This window comes from Vanessa atalanta, chromosome 14 (assembly GCF_905147765.1).
Source record: "Vanessa atalanta chromosome 14, ilVanAtal1.2, whole genome shotgun sequence".
Taxonomy (NCBI): domain Eukaryota; kingdom Metazoa; phylum Arthropoda; class Insecta; order Lepidoptera; family Nymphalidae; genus Vanessa; species Vanessa atalanta.
In genome coordinates, this window is record NC_061884.1 from 10256612 (window position 1) to 10273905 (window position 17294).

Consider the following 17294-nt stretch of genomic DNA (forward strand, 5'->3'; position numbering starts at 1 on the left):
AAAAAAAAAACACTTTCAACTCAACACAAAATAAATGTGAAAACTCACATCAGCACGCTTAATTTTAACCGACTTCATGAAGTAGTTTATCGATTCGTTTCTTTTTTTTTTAGTAAAGTTATTTTTATTATTAGGGAGGATATACTTTAAGATAGTTGCTATTCGAATTTGAAAATAATAATAAGTTGGTAATTTTTGTTGTTAAGATTTTATTATGTGATATTAAATAAAAAAGTATGATTTATATTTCGCTGGGTTACATTTACCTAAACTAGAAACAATAATGTTAAAATGCCAAATAAACGATCGATATTTGCCGTCAATCCATCGTTTCTCATTCCATTTATCGTCAAAGCTAAGGATTGGTAATAATTAAGCGACCGTAATGACTATCTCCGGATTCAGTTAGATCAATGGCTTATATGTAAATGTTTGGTCGTGAGCCTCATGTAAGCGTATGTTTGCCTTACCATTAGACTATCAACATATTGAGCGTTTTGTTGTTGTTTAATAGAGTGTGGTTGCTTGCAAGAAATTATAGAACTAACGTTAGGTCTAACTGTAGATAGAGATCAATAGAAAAAAAATAATATCCTTCTATACTATATATATTTAAGCTGAAGGATTTGTTACTTTAAACGTGCATACCTTTAACTTAATTTATTGAGAATGTTAAACTATCACGCGATACAAAGAAGCAGGATAATATTACGAATGGTTAAGACTTTTTTCGTTACATTTTTACATTAGCAGCCTGTAAATTTCCCACTGCTGGGCTAAATCCTCCTCTCCCTTTGAGGAGAAGGTTTGAAGCATATTCCACCACGCTGCTCCAATGCGGGTTGGTGGAATACACATGTGGCAGAATTTCGTTGAAATTAGATACATACGGGTTTCCTCACGATGTTTTCCTTCACCGCCGAGCACGAGATGAATTATAAACACAAATTAAGTACATGAAAATTCATTGGTGCTTGCCTGGGTTTGAACCCGAAATCATCGGTTAAGATGCACGCGTTCTAACCATTGGGCCATCTCGGCTCTCATTCATTGCTGTTTGGTTGTAAAATATCTGATGAATGCCTCTCTACCTATATAGGCTTTCTGAAAGCCAAGTGATAATTATATAAATGTAATTAAAATAGAACAACTACAATTCGATTAACTTAAATTGTTCATCATCGTTAAAGGTACACGTGGCGTTAATTACGAACCCGCTCAGACATTAATTTTAATTGTAGATAGCCTTAATAGTATTTACTCTGAGTAAAGATTACTGTTTTAATAATCCAATCAAACCGTCCAATCCGATTTGTATTGCAAAAAAAAAAACAGGAATCATATCGCAAGGTTACCGTGCGGGATCGATCGTAACTATCCATGGGAAAACAAAAACATCATCAAAATCGGTCAAGCCCTTCAGAAGTACATACACACGTACAAATTATACATATATATCAAGATATACTTGATTTTTTTATTGTTATTGATATGGAATTTGTGTGTTCTAGAAGGTGTATTTGTAATTATTATAATTATTAATGAATCCGAATAAAAAAAAATTATAAAAAAATTAAAACTTCAAAATTAGAAACAGATATTAAAATAAATAAAAAATTTTTTTAGGACTTACAGAAAGGAAAACAAAATTCATAAATGGATTTTATATATTGTATGTCAGTGAACAACAATAGTTTTTTATATATGTATCTTGCCTAGAAGTCAATAAATTCTGAGTCCATCATGCTATTCCAAAATCTTTTACACTGTATTAAATATTAGCGGAAAAACGGATGAGGGCATAGAATACATACGAATACGAAAAAAGCACTTTTTGATATAGATATTTATAAGTTCACGTTTTATAGACTTACGTTACATATTGTAAACAACGTTAATATCTCACTTTGTTGGACAAGGGTTTAGCGGCGTGTAAGCTTAATGTATGACACTCGATCAATCTTCTCGTTGCCTAGAGCTATTTTGGTTGACAACAATTTTAACTTAAGCCGATAGTAACTAATATTGAACGCAATATTAGATCACATTACTTTAAGATAAAAAAATATTTCACGGATTTCAGATTTCTTGGTGGTAGGGCTTTGTGCAAGCCCGTCTGGTTAGTCCCACTCATCAGATATTCTACCGCCAAACAGCAGTACTCAGTATTGTTGTGTTCCGGTTTGATGGGTGAGTGAGCCAGTGTAACTACAGGAAAAAGGGACAAAACATCTTAGTTCCCGAGGTTGGTGGCGCATTGGTGATGTAAGGAGTGGTTAATATTTCTTACAGCGCCATTGTCTATGGGCGGTAGTGACCACTTACCATCAGGTGACCTATTTGCTCGTCCGCCTACCGATATCATAAAAAATATAACCATCAATATCATATAGTAAAAATGTTAGTAGAAACGTAAATATGCATATAAGGCGATTATACCCCTAAGGCAAACCAATAGATGCTTCACATCAAAAATACATCAAGGATCTTCTTTTTGATTATCTATAAAAAATCACAGTGATAGTACACATTTATTTCATTACTTTAGAAGGTCAAGAAACAAATTCTTTATCTGATGTTAAACACATCATCCATGGTCCGTGATGGTCCATCGTTCTCTCATAGATACTGGTATTTGAGAAATTAATAGTTTCTTGCAACGCTACATTATTTTCTGAGATCTAATGCTTCGCATGACCATTTGGATACATCAGTGCCAGGTTTTGCGTGATAGTAACAAAATTTTTGTCACGCAAGGGAACCCTTTAGAAAGGTGCTTTTGGGTAAATCGGGCTTTGTTGAATTCTTACCAATTAAAACCCACGTTGACCGCCTTTGTCACAGATAATTGAGGGTAATGGATTGTGTAGACATTAAACCTTATCTTTAGCTTCTCGCATGCTGGGAAGCGCTCTCTTCAACGTGAGGCAGGCAATTAATGTTGTTAAAATCCATTCTCAATTATTGACTAACTGTCGATTGAAGAGGATTGAAATTTGTTACATATATATAGTTATCTTAATTACATACTGACAATGACTGAAATGAAAAATAACTAACGTTTGGTAATCGCGAAAAATACCAAATTGATTTAGAATAAAAAACTCGTTCGAGAATATTAAAACCGTATAAAACGGATTGTCTTAAATATATAACCTTTTTGTTGAAGTAAAAAAAATAAAGGTATATTCGTTCATTAATTCAAAAAATGGTTTTTAATTTCACCTTTTAGAATTGAGACATTTTAAAATAAACATTATTTTTCAAATTTTGAGATCCGTCGATGTTTTACTAAAGGTACCATATTTAGGATAATAAAACGACAGCTTATCTGTAAAAACAAATGAAACAAACCAATCTGATTTAAATACAAAAAAGGATCACGACACAGAGCCGACATAGGAATTACAGCAAAATACTTATTTATTTAGATAGAAAGGAACTGTACTCGTATATGAAAATATTGTCGCATTTATACAAAAACTTTGTTTCACTTGAAAATTGTATAAGCTTGTATATTAATTATCAAGTAATAAAAATATAAGGATGAAATCCTTTCCTTTGACGAATCAAGTCTACTTAACAATAATAACGAAAGATAAGGTAAAAAATATAGTTAAACTGTACGTTAAGCGACACTGTAAACGTTTTTTGGAATAGATAGTTTGGAATTTATTCTACCGTTCTGTTCCGGTGCAGTTTAATGTGTACATGCAGACGGCATTTGATTCAATGTTATTGAAAACCTTCCACGAGTTTATATAAAAATTCAATATTTTTTTTTCAAAATTTGACCCACCGATCTTAGTTTATGGTCTACGCTATTTCCGTACTTTCTTTTTTGAAGTCTGTTAAAAACTGTAGCTAAAAAACGGAACAAAAAAACTATTAACTCAAACTCATAGTCGTGTAGATGTTTACAAAAAACAAAATTCGAATTCGCTAGTCGGAATATTACACTTCAATTTTTGCTCGGGGCAACACCTGGGACCTTGTAACAAATATGGTTAATTTACAACGGTCTTGTTTTCTTTAAAATAGAGTTCAATATTCATTGACAGATTCAGGCGTATTTCTCACTAGCTGTCATGAGTACTAAAAATAATGGTATCCGGGTTAAAATATATCGACAATATTGTTTGTGCATGGAAATAAGATTAAACCACAAACCCTGAGCGACGTACTATACACAAACTCGATAAATTAAGTCGACAAACAAGAATTGCATTTGTTGCATTGAGCAGATAAATAGATTTTTAACTGGTTCCCTGTCTAAGTAGCCAACAGTTAAATAATAAGCGTAAATCATGTGTAATACACAGGATAGAGAAAGGGTTAACTTTCACTAAGTATATAGACAAGCTCACCTAAAAAGTAAACTATAAATGTCCCGCATGTGGCCAAGTCTCTTTTAGTCGTGTGAATTCTGTTTTTATTGTTTTTATTGGATACAGTTTGGCACATTGGCAAATGGGTTCTGATCATTGTACTTAGACATTGGAATTGTAAAGATATAAACCATACCTTCTATATCTAATCAGTCAGTTGTCTTGTGGTACGGCCTTTTCTTATTATCTTAATCACACAAACTGCACAACACTTTATTTTTCAGTATGACACTTTACTTTGGGGGTGTCGTTTTTACTTATAATTAAAGACACTTACTAATTTTATGATATAATTATTTATTTGCCTTCTTGTACGGTATTTCGCTAACGAATGTCTGGTTTTCCGACTTTTATTATAAGTTCAATTTCGAGTCAAAATAAAAACCAAATTATTATACAAAATAAATATTTTAATCTAAACTAAAATAATCAACCGAGATACCAAAATATTTGTTGAATATAGTTTTGTGAATTATTTAAAGTCGACAACAATTCTGCTTGCTGTTACACCGGTACACTCAACCTTCAAACCCAAACACAATAATACTAAGTATTATTGTTTGGCGGTAAAATATAAATGCGAAAATTTATACAAATACAAAAGTAGCTCTGTACTAGTGTAAACCGTAACGTTTAACGAATAATCTACTTTATCGATTGTGCTATCGATTTGGCACGAACGCACGACATATTCTACTTTTTCCACCATATGAAAATACTGTTGGGAATAAGAGGCAACTGAATTCCACATAGGCTTAGAGTCGCGGGTTTAGCTAGAATCGGATACATAGGTGGTACCCATACTGGCACAAAGAGTCAAAAAAAAACTCGCTTAATGATCTATTTGAATAAAATACATTGTTCCACTCTTACTGTTAACGATAAATTAATAAACATATAATCGCCTTTACAATATTAGTAAATATTGATTCGTACTGTAATACTATGTGATCACTATGAATCCATTCGTAGCTTACCTTCAACTTCCTTCAAGAGTTATTGTAATGAAAAACAATGATTCTTTGTTATAAGTTCCGTCGTGCGAATGCTAGCGTTCGAAGTTTAAATGATGATTGCACATTTTTAACATCATATATTTAGATATATTTCACATATTAAATGTATCTTCGAACTATTAAAATCAGCGCTATGATGTTCTATGACAGATCTTCATTCGCCACGTGTATGTTGCCCCACAATCCTTCGCCGTCATGCACGAGATGAATTATGATCACAAATTAAGCACATGTAAATTCATCGGTGCTTTTCTGGGCTTGAACCCGCAATCTTCGGATTTTTGGTCAGGTTTCTGATATTTCCACCGTGGATTGGTACTGGCAAACATTCATCGGACGCTGATAAGCTAAATATTTTTCTTGAACGTAGAACAGGATATGAATTAAAAACAAAATGTATGTGCATGAAAAACTAGTGGCCTCGTTTCGAACCAGCAATCTCCGGTTAGGATTTAGCCGTTTATTTTCTCCTTTGGGTAAAGTAAAAATTGTATATTGATGATGATATCAATATTATGTATGTATAACTGTGTACAAATAAAATAGAATAACATACATACATAAACAGCCTGTAAATTTCCCACTACTGGGCTAAGGCCTCCTCTTCCTTTGAGGTTTGGAGTATATTCCCCCACGCTGCTCCAATGCGGGTTGGTGGAATACACATGTGGCAGAATTTCGTTGAAATTAGGCACATGCAGGTTTCCTCACGATGTTTTCCTTCACCGTCGAGCACGAGATGAATTATAAACACAAATTAAGCACATGAAAATTCAGTGGTGCTTACCTGGGTTAGAACCCGAAATCATCGGTTAAGATGCACGCGGTCTAACACTGGGCCATCTCGGCTCGGCAAATAAAATAATGAATTTCATAGATTTAAATAAGCCCAACATAATCGGTAACAATAGGTTTCTGATCTCGAATTAAATAAAAGCATATATTCACAAGAAAATAAAACAAAACGTACAAAAAAATAAACAATATTTATTAAACGTTTTTTCCTTATTTGAAGTAATGCTTTAAACATTAGTTTGAGTTTTAACATATAATTAAATAAACAATTTACGAAAACATGACGTGTTAAGTGCTGGCAAGTTCAATTAAGGCAGTTCCCAATTAATTTCATCGTCGTACTTCTCGTGGTCCTTGAGTGGTTCCAGTACTGGAGCACGAGCGAGAAGACCTGGAAAAATTAAGTCGATTTCGATATGAAATTTATTTAAACATATATATTTATTCAACGTCCTGTAATTAAATTTTGAATTTTGTTCGAAATATTTGACGAATACGAGTAATACTGATGTTATAGTTTTCCTTTTAGTATCAGTATTTTGAATGAATTTCGAATAACTACATAGATAATGAGCTGCAATTAGAATAGACATTAGATATCTGTGTTCAATATAATATTTGCTGGATAGATTATAATCTACCGATAAACAATGTATTAAATAGTAAGCCTTACGTTATGAGTTCTATGTGGCCTAGTGGTAAGAACAAGAAGCCGAAATTTGCAGGTACAAATACGGATAACCTTTGAAATTTTCCTGTGGTTTATTTGTCGACGATGAAGGAAAATATCCTGAGGAACCTGCATGTGTAGGGCGAAAATTTGCTACATGTATTTTGTATTCGAAGTTCTAATCTGCATCGGAACAGGTGGAATGATTTCCAAACCTCAAAAACCGAGAAAGCCTTAGCCGATCTTTTAAATGCAGCTGTTACGTTTGAATATTACAAATAGCATACAGTTAAATCAACTCAACTAAAAGAAAGAAAGAAAAAAGCGTCTAGCGTGTAAACCCGTTCCAAATCTGAGTCGTTTATCAGTAACGCAATGATCTAAGGATATTTGATTCAGACAACGTTTTAGATACATTGAGTTATCTCGGAACAATTGTCAGAAAAGTATCGAAATAACTTTCGTTCTACGGTCTCGATCCTGGAGTTACGAAACGATATCTCTACGTAGTATAAAATAAAGTCGCTTCATGCTGTCTGTACGCTTAGATATTTAAACTACACAACGGATTTTAATGCGGCTTTCATCAATAAATGCATTGATTAAAGAGGAATTTAGATTTTTCTAACCAAAAAATAAATAAATATTTTTCTTTTCGTTCGTTCTTCAAACCAAAAGTTGTATTATTAGATTTTTATTTTACCTGCGTGAAGCTGGGACGGATAGTTAGTTTTGTATATAAAAATCGATGTTGGTATCTGTTTGAGATAAACAGACTTTACCGTTTGGCTGATCCTATGAAAGTTGGCAAATAATTCTGTTTTTCCTTCAACATCTATAACGTTCAACCAACTGACAAGGCTTTTGGTATACCTATATGTATTTTTTATATATAAGCGAAATACAAATAACTCATGAGATATCTAAAACTGTAGGTAATAATAGGCAGAACAATTTAACAATAAAATTCAGGGACATTGACGCCACCGCATCAAAAAATATATCTGCAAATTCATTTTCTTTCGCGTTAATAAGTAAGTATCAAACCAGGTTTCATTCATATAAATAAACTTTAAAACAAATTTTTTATACATTATTGAATATTGTTACGTTGCTACATTTATCTTGTTTACAGAACAGCTCAAGCAAAAGGAGGGTTGTTAAAGGAAAGGGTCACATGATAAGACGTGACACGTATCGCGTAATGTTTTGTTTCGTCGCCACTTTTTTATACAATAAAAACTTTATTGAAAATAATAAACAAATATTTTTTTGTGTTTATTGATTTATGTACTTATTTGTAATGTATAGTAAATCTTTGACCTTGATTCATTAATTACTAGTTCTTTGAAACCTAAGGAAATGTGTACTTTTTTATTGCATACCTCAGTCCTCATATTTTGTTTGAGGTAATCTAGACACAACTTATTGCAATATTATTTCCAATAGTTAATCGGTTCAATTTAAATTCACCGGTATTTTTTATGTTATAGGTTGGCGGACGAGCAATTGAGCCACCTGATGGTAAGTGGTCACCATCACTCATAGATAATGGCGCTGTAAGAAATATTAACCATTCCTTACTTTGGCAATGCACCACCAACCTTGGGAATTAAGATGTTATTTCCCTTGTGCCTGTAGTTACTCTGGCTCACTTACCTTTCTAACTGGAACACAGCAGTACTGAGTACTGCTTTTACTGAATATCTGTTGAGTGGGTGGTACCTACTGAAACATTTAAACCCCTGGTGGTATCCCTACAACACCCTACTACCAAAATAATATGTTCATAAACAACAACATGAAACGAATTTATGGCATTATCTTTGCTTTAATTATTATTTAACTTCCATTAAATGTACAATACAAAGTATACATTTAAGAATTTTTTAAAGAATTACTTAAATAAATATAAAATTTCAAAGAAACATTGAAAAAGTATTAAATCTGTAATAAAGGACATTTTTCTAAAACAATTAATTTTAACTTGATTATTATAAAAACAGCTTAAGAACCCGAATTTTGACAACCCGTTACAAATACGAAGATTGATCACTTGACTTATTATTTTTATTAAATTCTTTAAATAATGACTCGGGTCTTAAGTGCCCAATAATAAAACGGACAGGGATAAATGGCTTCGCTTTAAAAGGCTTTTGTTTCGATTCCCGAAACCTCCCGTGTAACAGAGTAAATTGATACAAAGGTCAATAGCAAAACGTTAAATAAAAGCGATTCTTTACAAAATTCCAAACCTTTACAAAGCGTCGAAATTGCCATTCCCGTTATCTTTGGTTCAATAATTTGGTGGTATAATAATAAAATAAAATTTGCTTCCGCTTGCTGCGTAAAAATCGTCATTTCGAGAAATACTGCAATCTACATTATTACCGAGTAGCGCAGGCTACTAACAGCTAGGTCTGTTTAAACTGAGGACAGTGGCCGGATGTGCGTTTTAACACATGCACCGACAGGCTTTGATTAGTATCCGTTCAGACGATGAATTTCCAGTGCTGTGGTGGTGCTACACTGGGATATCGTCATCGTCAATCTTGTTTAAGAAGAACATGTAAAAGAAAATCATTCCTATGTCTATGACTTCTTTGGACGATTTTTTATGATTCAGGATGTGAATCATAAAAAAATACTAGAAAATTCATTGGCACGATTTCCGATCCGGGTGTTTAGACGGCTCTTGTCAATGACAAAACAACCATCTAAAAACCCTGAACACTACCTTTCTCGGATACTTCTAAATATTAACAGGATCATGATAATTGCACTGCCCGTCTCCTTTGATGGGCCAAGCAAACAGACGATCCGTTTTAGTGAGAACGGGCCCTAAACTCGGTTTGACATATATCGAGTATCTTATATAATAATAGGACATATTCTTTAAAAAATTAAATCACTTTCGTTAACTACAATTTCTATTACATTCATATATGCTAAATTAGTAGATTTAATAACAATGACATCAATTCAAATCGGATTTTACATTTATAGCTGATAGAATATCACTATTTACTTGATGGTAGAGTTTTGTGCAAGCCCATCTGGGTTGGTACCACCCAGTCATTAGATATTCTGCCACCAAGCAGCAATACCTGGTATCGTCGTGTTCCGGTTTAAAGGGTGAGTGAGCTCAGTATAACTACAGGCACAAGGGATATAACATCTTTGTTCCCAATATATAAAGAAACTATTATTACCGTTCCTACGAGGAAAGAGGAAAGACAGAATCGTATGCCGTGACGGCAGACGCAACGATGCTCACTTATCTTGATCCCTACTGCCTCATTTTTCCCTTGTAGTTAGGAGGCGCGTACACTATAATATACTTCGTTGCTATTTATTGTATTATTTTTAATTATAATTGAATTTTAATACTAGTTATATCAATTTCAATATTTCACAACGCCCGCAATGTGACTGTGATTTTTTTTTATGTGACCGTTTTCAACGACTGATAAATCTTCGCAGAATTTAGCAAGAATCGTTCATTTTACAAAATCCTAGGTAAATGTACTCATCCCAATTTTCATCGAAATTCGATTAGCAGTTTTAGCACAAAGTGCCCATTACATAGAAATGTAATATCTCAATCTTACTACTAGTTCGGTCAATAAACTGTCTATTTGCTAAAAGTCCTTACGAGGTGGTAGGGTTTTTTACAAGATTGTCTCGATATGTACTGCCCACGTATCTGGTTTTCTACCACTAAACAACGATACTTAGTACTGTTGTGTTCCGGCTATTAAGTGAGTAAGTCGTGTAACTATAAACAGAAGGGAAAAAATATCTTAGTTCTTGAAGTTGGTGGTGTTGGTGATGTAAGGAATGTTATTACTTTTTACAGCGCTAATGTCTATGGATTTTTTTTTACACATTAACAGCCTGTAAATGTCCCACTGCTGGGCTAAGGCCTCCTCTCCCCTTGAGGAGAAGGTTTGGAGCATATTCCACCACGCTGCTCCAATGCGGGTTCCACCGCATTGGTCTATGGATGGTTGTGACCATATCGGGTGACCCATTTGTTTATCCGCCTATCTATACTTTAAAAAAATAACAAAGAGTCGCGTGGATTACATGTTACATTACATGTTCCATAAAAGTAGGACAAATTAACATTTACTCTTTTTCACTATTTTTAAGGCATTATATTGTAGTAGTGAGTTTAAGTGCCTCGTTGTTTAATAAAGCTAAGCCATACTATCTGGATTGAAAACTCGGAAATTTGTATTTATTATATATCAAGAATCAACCCGAAGCTTGAAATATGAAATGGCCAAACAGACGTGTGTTGATATGCTATAATGATTCATATGACTTTAAATTTTCATAATTATTCAGTTCAGTTCCGCGTGCTTTGTTCATTTCCCTATCTCATTAATCAAGCACAGCTTCGAGATTCAAATGCGTGCCAGTTACCAGTGAGCGGAGTGAGACAGAATATAGAATGATCTCAACCGCGAGAATCAATAGGTAATGAAACCGCTCGTAATATACTTACTATAATTTATTTAAATGGATTTTTATACCAGAAAGTGGAGTTCGTTTACAATAAAAAAACGCTGTTTATTCTCGTAATCACGTGCCCTCAATACACATTGAAATCAATTTATTCCTTACGAGCCGCTTGATTAAGCCTCCGCCACATAAATATTTGGGTTCATGTGTAAATGGAACGTAATTTAACATGTAGAAAGCAGATTCTTTTTTTTTAATGTTTTCTTTTCAGTACCTGATAACGTAAACCTGGGACAGAATTTACATATATTGGATTATAATTTCGGAATAAATCGTTAAGATATGTTACGATAAATTGCTAACATAATCAATGTGGTATTGAATACATTTATTAATTTTGGGGTAGTCTGACCTACATGACGTTCTTTTTGACAAGGATGAGGTATACGATTTAAAAAAATACATATTCAAATTTGGAATAATTGTTGTGACCAATAAAAAGTATACAAATTATTTTGGAAGGACTTGAGAAGAACGACGTAAGCTGAATGCCTGCAGTCTCATTGATATAATTTATTATCACAGAATCTTTGAACTGAATTCATCATATCTGATAAAAAAAAATACGTTAATAAGTTTGAAATGTAAAATCAAATATATTATATAGGTATATAATATATTTATTGTTTTTTGGTTTAAATGTCTTTTTTTAAACATGTATTTCTCATTAAATAGAAGTGGAATATTATTTTTCACCAATATTATGAATAAGGCCTTTATATACGTATGTATACTATGTGGATAGTGTATGCTACTGAAAAACGATCTCTGGTCCCACGTGAATATCTCGAAGTACTCCCTAAACACATGACTATTTGGAAAGGAATCGAGTACCCGTGCGACAAGTGAATAAAGTACCCGTGACGAAACTCATCTGTAATGCTACGGCCACATCTGTGTAAATAACAACAACAAACTTCTTCGCTTAGTAAGCTCATTGATTCTGAATTACGAGCCGGTACTTTGCTTTGTTGTGTGTGTTCGATATTTAATTATTTTTACATTTAGACGGTTTAAGATTTATAGAGGGCGTACTCGAAGACTTACGCGACAACGATCAACAAGCGAATGAGTTATTTAATGTCTCAACGTTCTTTAACAAGTAATTTACACGGTTAACAATACCGACTTTTAGGTATGTAATATAATGGCGAGATAAAAATACGTTTCAAGGCACATTTTGGAATTTTATTTAGAAGGAAAAAAATACTTATAATACAAACTTGATACTAAGAAATATATAAAGGTCATTTTATAGAAAAAATATTTAAAAAATTGCTAGCACATATTCTCTACTTTTATGTCTTTTTAATTTTTAATCATTTCATATTAAAAAAATATTAAAACAGAACATTATATATAAGTAACAAATTCATATTATATTATAGTAGATGTTAATTATGACGAACTTACCGGTTATAATCCCACCGACGCTTGAAACAACAATCGTGACCAGTAAAGCGAAAAACTGGAACAGCGCTTGGCTTGCTGCTGTTCTGCCAAGCCCTTTCTGTGAGTAGTAATTATGCAATTAGTGTTTTAAATGAACATTCATGAACTTCATATATCCTATAAATCCCACGGGACGAGATTTCAGAAACGCATTAAAATTTCCACGTAGAATTATTATTATCAGCCTTGTCGTTACTGTGTTTATTGTTGGAAAAGTTCAACACGTGTTAGGTTTATGAGATTGACATTGACTGACACTGTCGCGCTGGTCCAGTGACTCACTTATAAGCTACGGGTTTTAGGTTTTAGGTTCAGTGTTCAAGTCCAAGGTCAGGCTAGTTAAACGTTATTAGGTTTTGATGTAAATTGCCAATAGCCGCTTGAAGGCTTGGTAATGTAGGAACATTACCAAGCCTTCGGACCTACCACTTCGGATATCACATAAATTCGTTGTATTTAAATTATCCTATTGGATAATATAAGTAAGGGAATAGAGAATGCGAGTTTTTCACGCACTTATGCTCTATAATATTTGCTGTGCAGTTGGCTAGTGACTCTTGAAAATATCATCAATAGAAGAAATTAAGGAAACACCATCAAAATTTAATTTAACAAAACAAGAATTAATTACGAGCCGCTGTTTAGCTTCAGTGCATGTGTTCGATATTTAATGTTTTTTTTTTTTTTTTTTATATTTAGACGATTTTAACTATTTGTCACGATACCACCTCGTTAAATATTTAACTCTTTTTCTTTTTAAAATATTTTAAAGGATAGATAATGTGGGAAATTTTTACATTGCCATTTTTCATTTTACCGTCTTCGTAAGTTTTTTTTTTGCATAAGAACAATTTATTGATTGTTTCCAATTTATTTCAGTACTAACAAACAATATCCTTAATAAATTTATTGGTAAACTTTTTATAATGTGAAACCAAATAAACTGAGAAAGAATTTGTATTTAATTCAATAGAATACGATATTACTTCCAAAAATTCAAAATTGAATTTATATCGAAGCTTTTGTACAGAAAAACAAAACGCAACCATGTACGGATAGCATTCGTGTGCTAGCGGCTCCGAACCGCTATTGAGGTCTGACTTTCATTCATTATATATATTAACAGCCATAGTTACTCGTATTACGAATATTTATTCTGGCTGGCTATAATGGTTTCACAAATATAAGCCTAAGCAGGCAGGCAGCCTGACACGTACTCCACAAAGAAATAACGTAACAATTCAATTTGTCATTATGTCAATAATCGTCTAGTTTTCAAATGTTACTTACGTCATCCATAGCACTAAAGACGCCAAACAGATCGGTTCCATACTCTTCTTTGGTTGCAAGTGCAGCGAACAATACTGTCAATAAACCGGAGTAGATACCTGGCATGCCATGAAGATTATTCACACCGCACGTATCAGGTACATTCAACTTTGTCAAGAGAGGCTACAATAAAATAATTTCACATAATATATAAGTTAAAACAGTCAATACCACTATTTTTGAAGACAATTTGAAAATATTTTCCAGATTAAAACATCAAAAGTAGAACAATTAGGTAAAATTCCCCAACACAAAGACGCGATTGAAGACTACTTAATAATAATACTCACCGTCAGGTATCTATATCCCAATACACTTAGCAAACCAGCACCGATGCCGATAGCGATGGCACCGCCCGCACCAATATGCATATTACACACCGACCCAACCGCGACACCGCCTGCTAGAGTCGAGTTTTGTACGTGGACCATATCGAGTTTACCATGATGTTTGCTTACTACCGAAGACATTACGAATGTTGTTACCTAAAAAAGATTTCGTTATTCCATGACTCCTCGACACATGTTTTCCTTACGTTGATTGACGTCACCAAGCACGAGATGAATTATTATTAATAAAAATTAAGTACATAAGAACTCAAAGTGTCTTGTCCGGGTATTAAAACAGAATTTATGGTTAAGATTTATGTATGGGTGGGCTTATATTCAGTAGATCATATTTTTGACAGAAAGTCCCATTAATCTACTCATGCTATGCTTCTCCACTTCCGATTACTGGTTTTATCTTAGTTTGCATTGACTTAATTGGCTTGAATTTATTTGGCTTAAGTTCTTGTAGAAATTCAAACAAACTTATATTTACTATAAGATTTCAACTTTAAGAACTTCTCCTTAAAGTTGAAATTTCCAAAAAATCTACGGATGATACAAATATTACTTACATCTCTTCACATGGGAGAGTATCTTTGTATGAATTTTACTTTGATGTTAAAGATACACGGAATTATAGCTTTGTCAATTAATAAAATTAAACAAAGATAAATTACTTACAGTCGCCGCAGCAAGAGACAAATAAGTATTGATAACAGCTCTTTGATATTCACTGTTGGAGTTTGTCAAACCAGAATTAAACGATGGCCAATAAATCCACAAAAATATTGAACCTAAAAATATATAAAATTCTCACGTTAACACAATATTTTCGGGATTTATTTTATTTCACTTTGTAATATTTGACGTAAAATTTTTAGGAATTGTAAATATTGTATAGTTTTATACTAAAAATAATAGTATTATTGATGTTACCTGTGATTTCAATGCACTTTTAATCAATTATTTTTCACGTTATATTTTAAAAGTAATCATCGTCCGATAGTTCTAGGTACAATAGAAAAATTAACACACCACCAGGTAGGATTTTATTACAAATAATTTGGGCGAATTAAATGATTTTTGTCAAGCAAGAGTTAGTAATGAAACACATACCTCTAAAGTATATTAAATCATATACAGTACTTGCAAATATTATGATAAATGGAACTATACATAACTAATTATATTAGCATTAGCATTAGCAGCTGTAAATTTTTGAGGAGAAGGTTTGGAGCATACGCATTGAAGCAGCGTGGTGGAAACGCTGCTCCAATGCGGGTTGGCGCACACATACACATGTATATATACGCAGAATCTCGTTGAAATTAGATACATGCAGGTTTCCTCACGATGTTTTCCTTCACCGCCGAGCACGAGATGAATTATAAACACAAATTAAGCACATGAAAATTCAGTGGTGCCTGCCTGGGTTTGAACCCGAAATCATCGGTTAAGATGCATGCGTTCTAACCACTGGGCCATCTCGGCTCAATAATTATATAATGATCTAATATTGTTTACCTATCATAGCTGTTACATCCGAATTATAACTTGGTCCGCTTAAATCCACCGTTGGAGTTGTGGTTGCAGGATCAGATTTAGTTTTCCTAGAACGCAGCGCCCAACTTACACCTAAGCCGAAATATGCTCCAAATGCGTGAATAGCTATCGATCCACCTACATCAGCTACCTGTAATTTAGAATGATATTACTAATTATGATCTGAATAGTAACAAATAAATAAATAAATAGTAAATACGACAAATTTACTTTAAAGTAATTTGATTTCATAATAATATTTATCTTCAACACAAACGCTAAAGATAAAACGGTAAATAACACAAAGATAGTGCCCAAAAAAGGAGCATATTAGTTCCCTCTTCTCATAGACCGATGAAATGTCAATCTTACCCAACCAGAAAGAAATCAGGCGAACGACCATCCGCTTTACTTGCTTAGCAGCCTAGGGCTATCAAAAATATCCATCAAGGTAAACCTAATAGCTTTTTTGTCTATAGTCCTGCCCGAAAATTCAAACCTGCGACTGGATAATTTACAGCCAAACAATCCAGCCGTGAGACCAATAGTAAAGACCAATAGGTTCTAGAACGACTAGTATTTAGGGTTGCCTGAGAATTAACTATTAATTTTAAAAGCCATCGAGACGAAATAATTGTTTTTACTTTAATAACTTCTGATTGAGAAAAAAGTTCTTAATAATCAACCTTGAATATATCAGCAACTAGCCAGAAGTTAAGGCAAGCGACAGCAACTTCGACGATAGCAATGAACAATAATTGTAATCCACTCGCTAGACCCAGAACTGCTCCAAAAGTTATAAGCACTGTTGCCGACATTATATCCGCCTCTGTGAACAAAACCGGTAATTAAAACTACTTAAGCTTATTAAAAATTAAAATCTCTTTTTTGCATATAAAGGACATAATCTGATTAGAGTTTTGGAGAAATAATAGTTAGGTATTGTTTTAAATTTTAAAGAAACTTTCAAAACTGCACATTCTCATCATCATCATCCTCCTGCCCTTATCCTAATTTTACTTAAGGTCGGCGCAGCATGTCTTCTTCTTCCATACTTCTCTGTCGGACATCATCTCACAAGTAACATTATTTCTAACCATATCGTCTTTCACACAATCCATCCATCGTTTCTTGGGTCGTCTCCACCCTCTATATCCATATAGAGGAAAGGGACGACCAATATATATATTCTTTATGCAGTAGTTATTATTATCTATTTTGTTATTATTATAGGTGAAATATT

At 33.2% G+C, this 17294-nt stretch overlaps 1 protein-coding gene across 1 annotated transcript in view; it reads right to left on the reverse strand.

Moving 5' to 3' along the window:
- Positions 1-6371: 6371 nt before the first annotated feature.
- The window catches only part of LOC125068651 (ammonium transporter Rh type B), a 36642-nt gene continuing 25719 nt past the window's right edge, over positions 6372-17294 (reverse strand). Inside the window, exons 4-10 of the mRNA XM_047677913.1 lie at positions 16738-16880; positions 16034-16202; positions 15191-15303; positions 14471-14665; positions 14142-14303; positions 12813-12909; positions 6372-6590 (exon numbers count right to left, since the gene is read on the reverse strand). Of these exons, the coding sequence (XP_047533869.1) occupies positions 6508-6590; positions 12813-12909; positions 14142-14303; positions 14471-14665; positions 15191-15303; positions 16034-16202; positions 16738-16880 (962 nt within the window). The 3' untranslated portion in view covers positions 6372-6507. The remainder of the gene's footprint in view (positions 6591-12812; positions 12910-14141; positions 14304-14470; positions 14666-15190; positions 15304-16033; positions 16203-16737; positions 16881-17294) is intronic.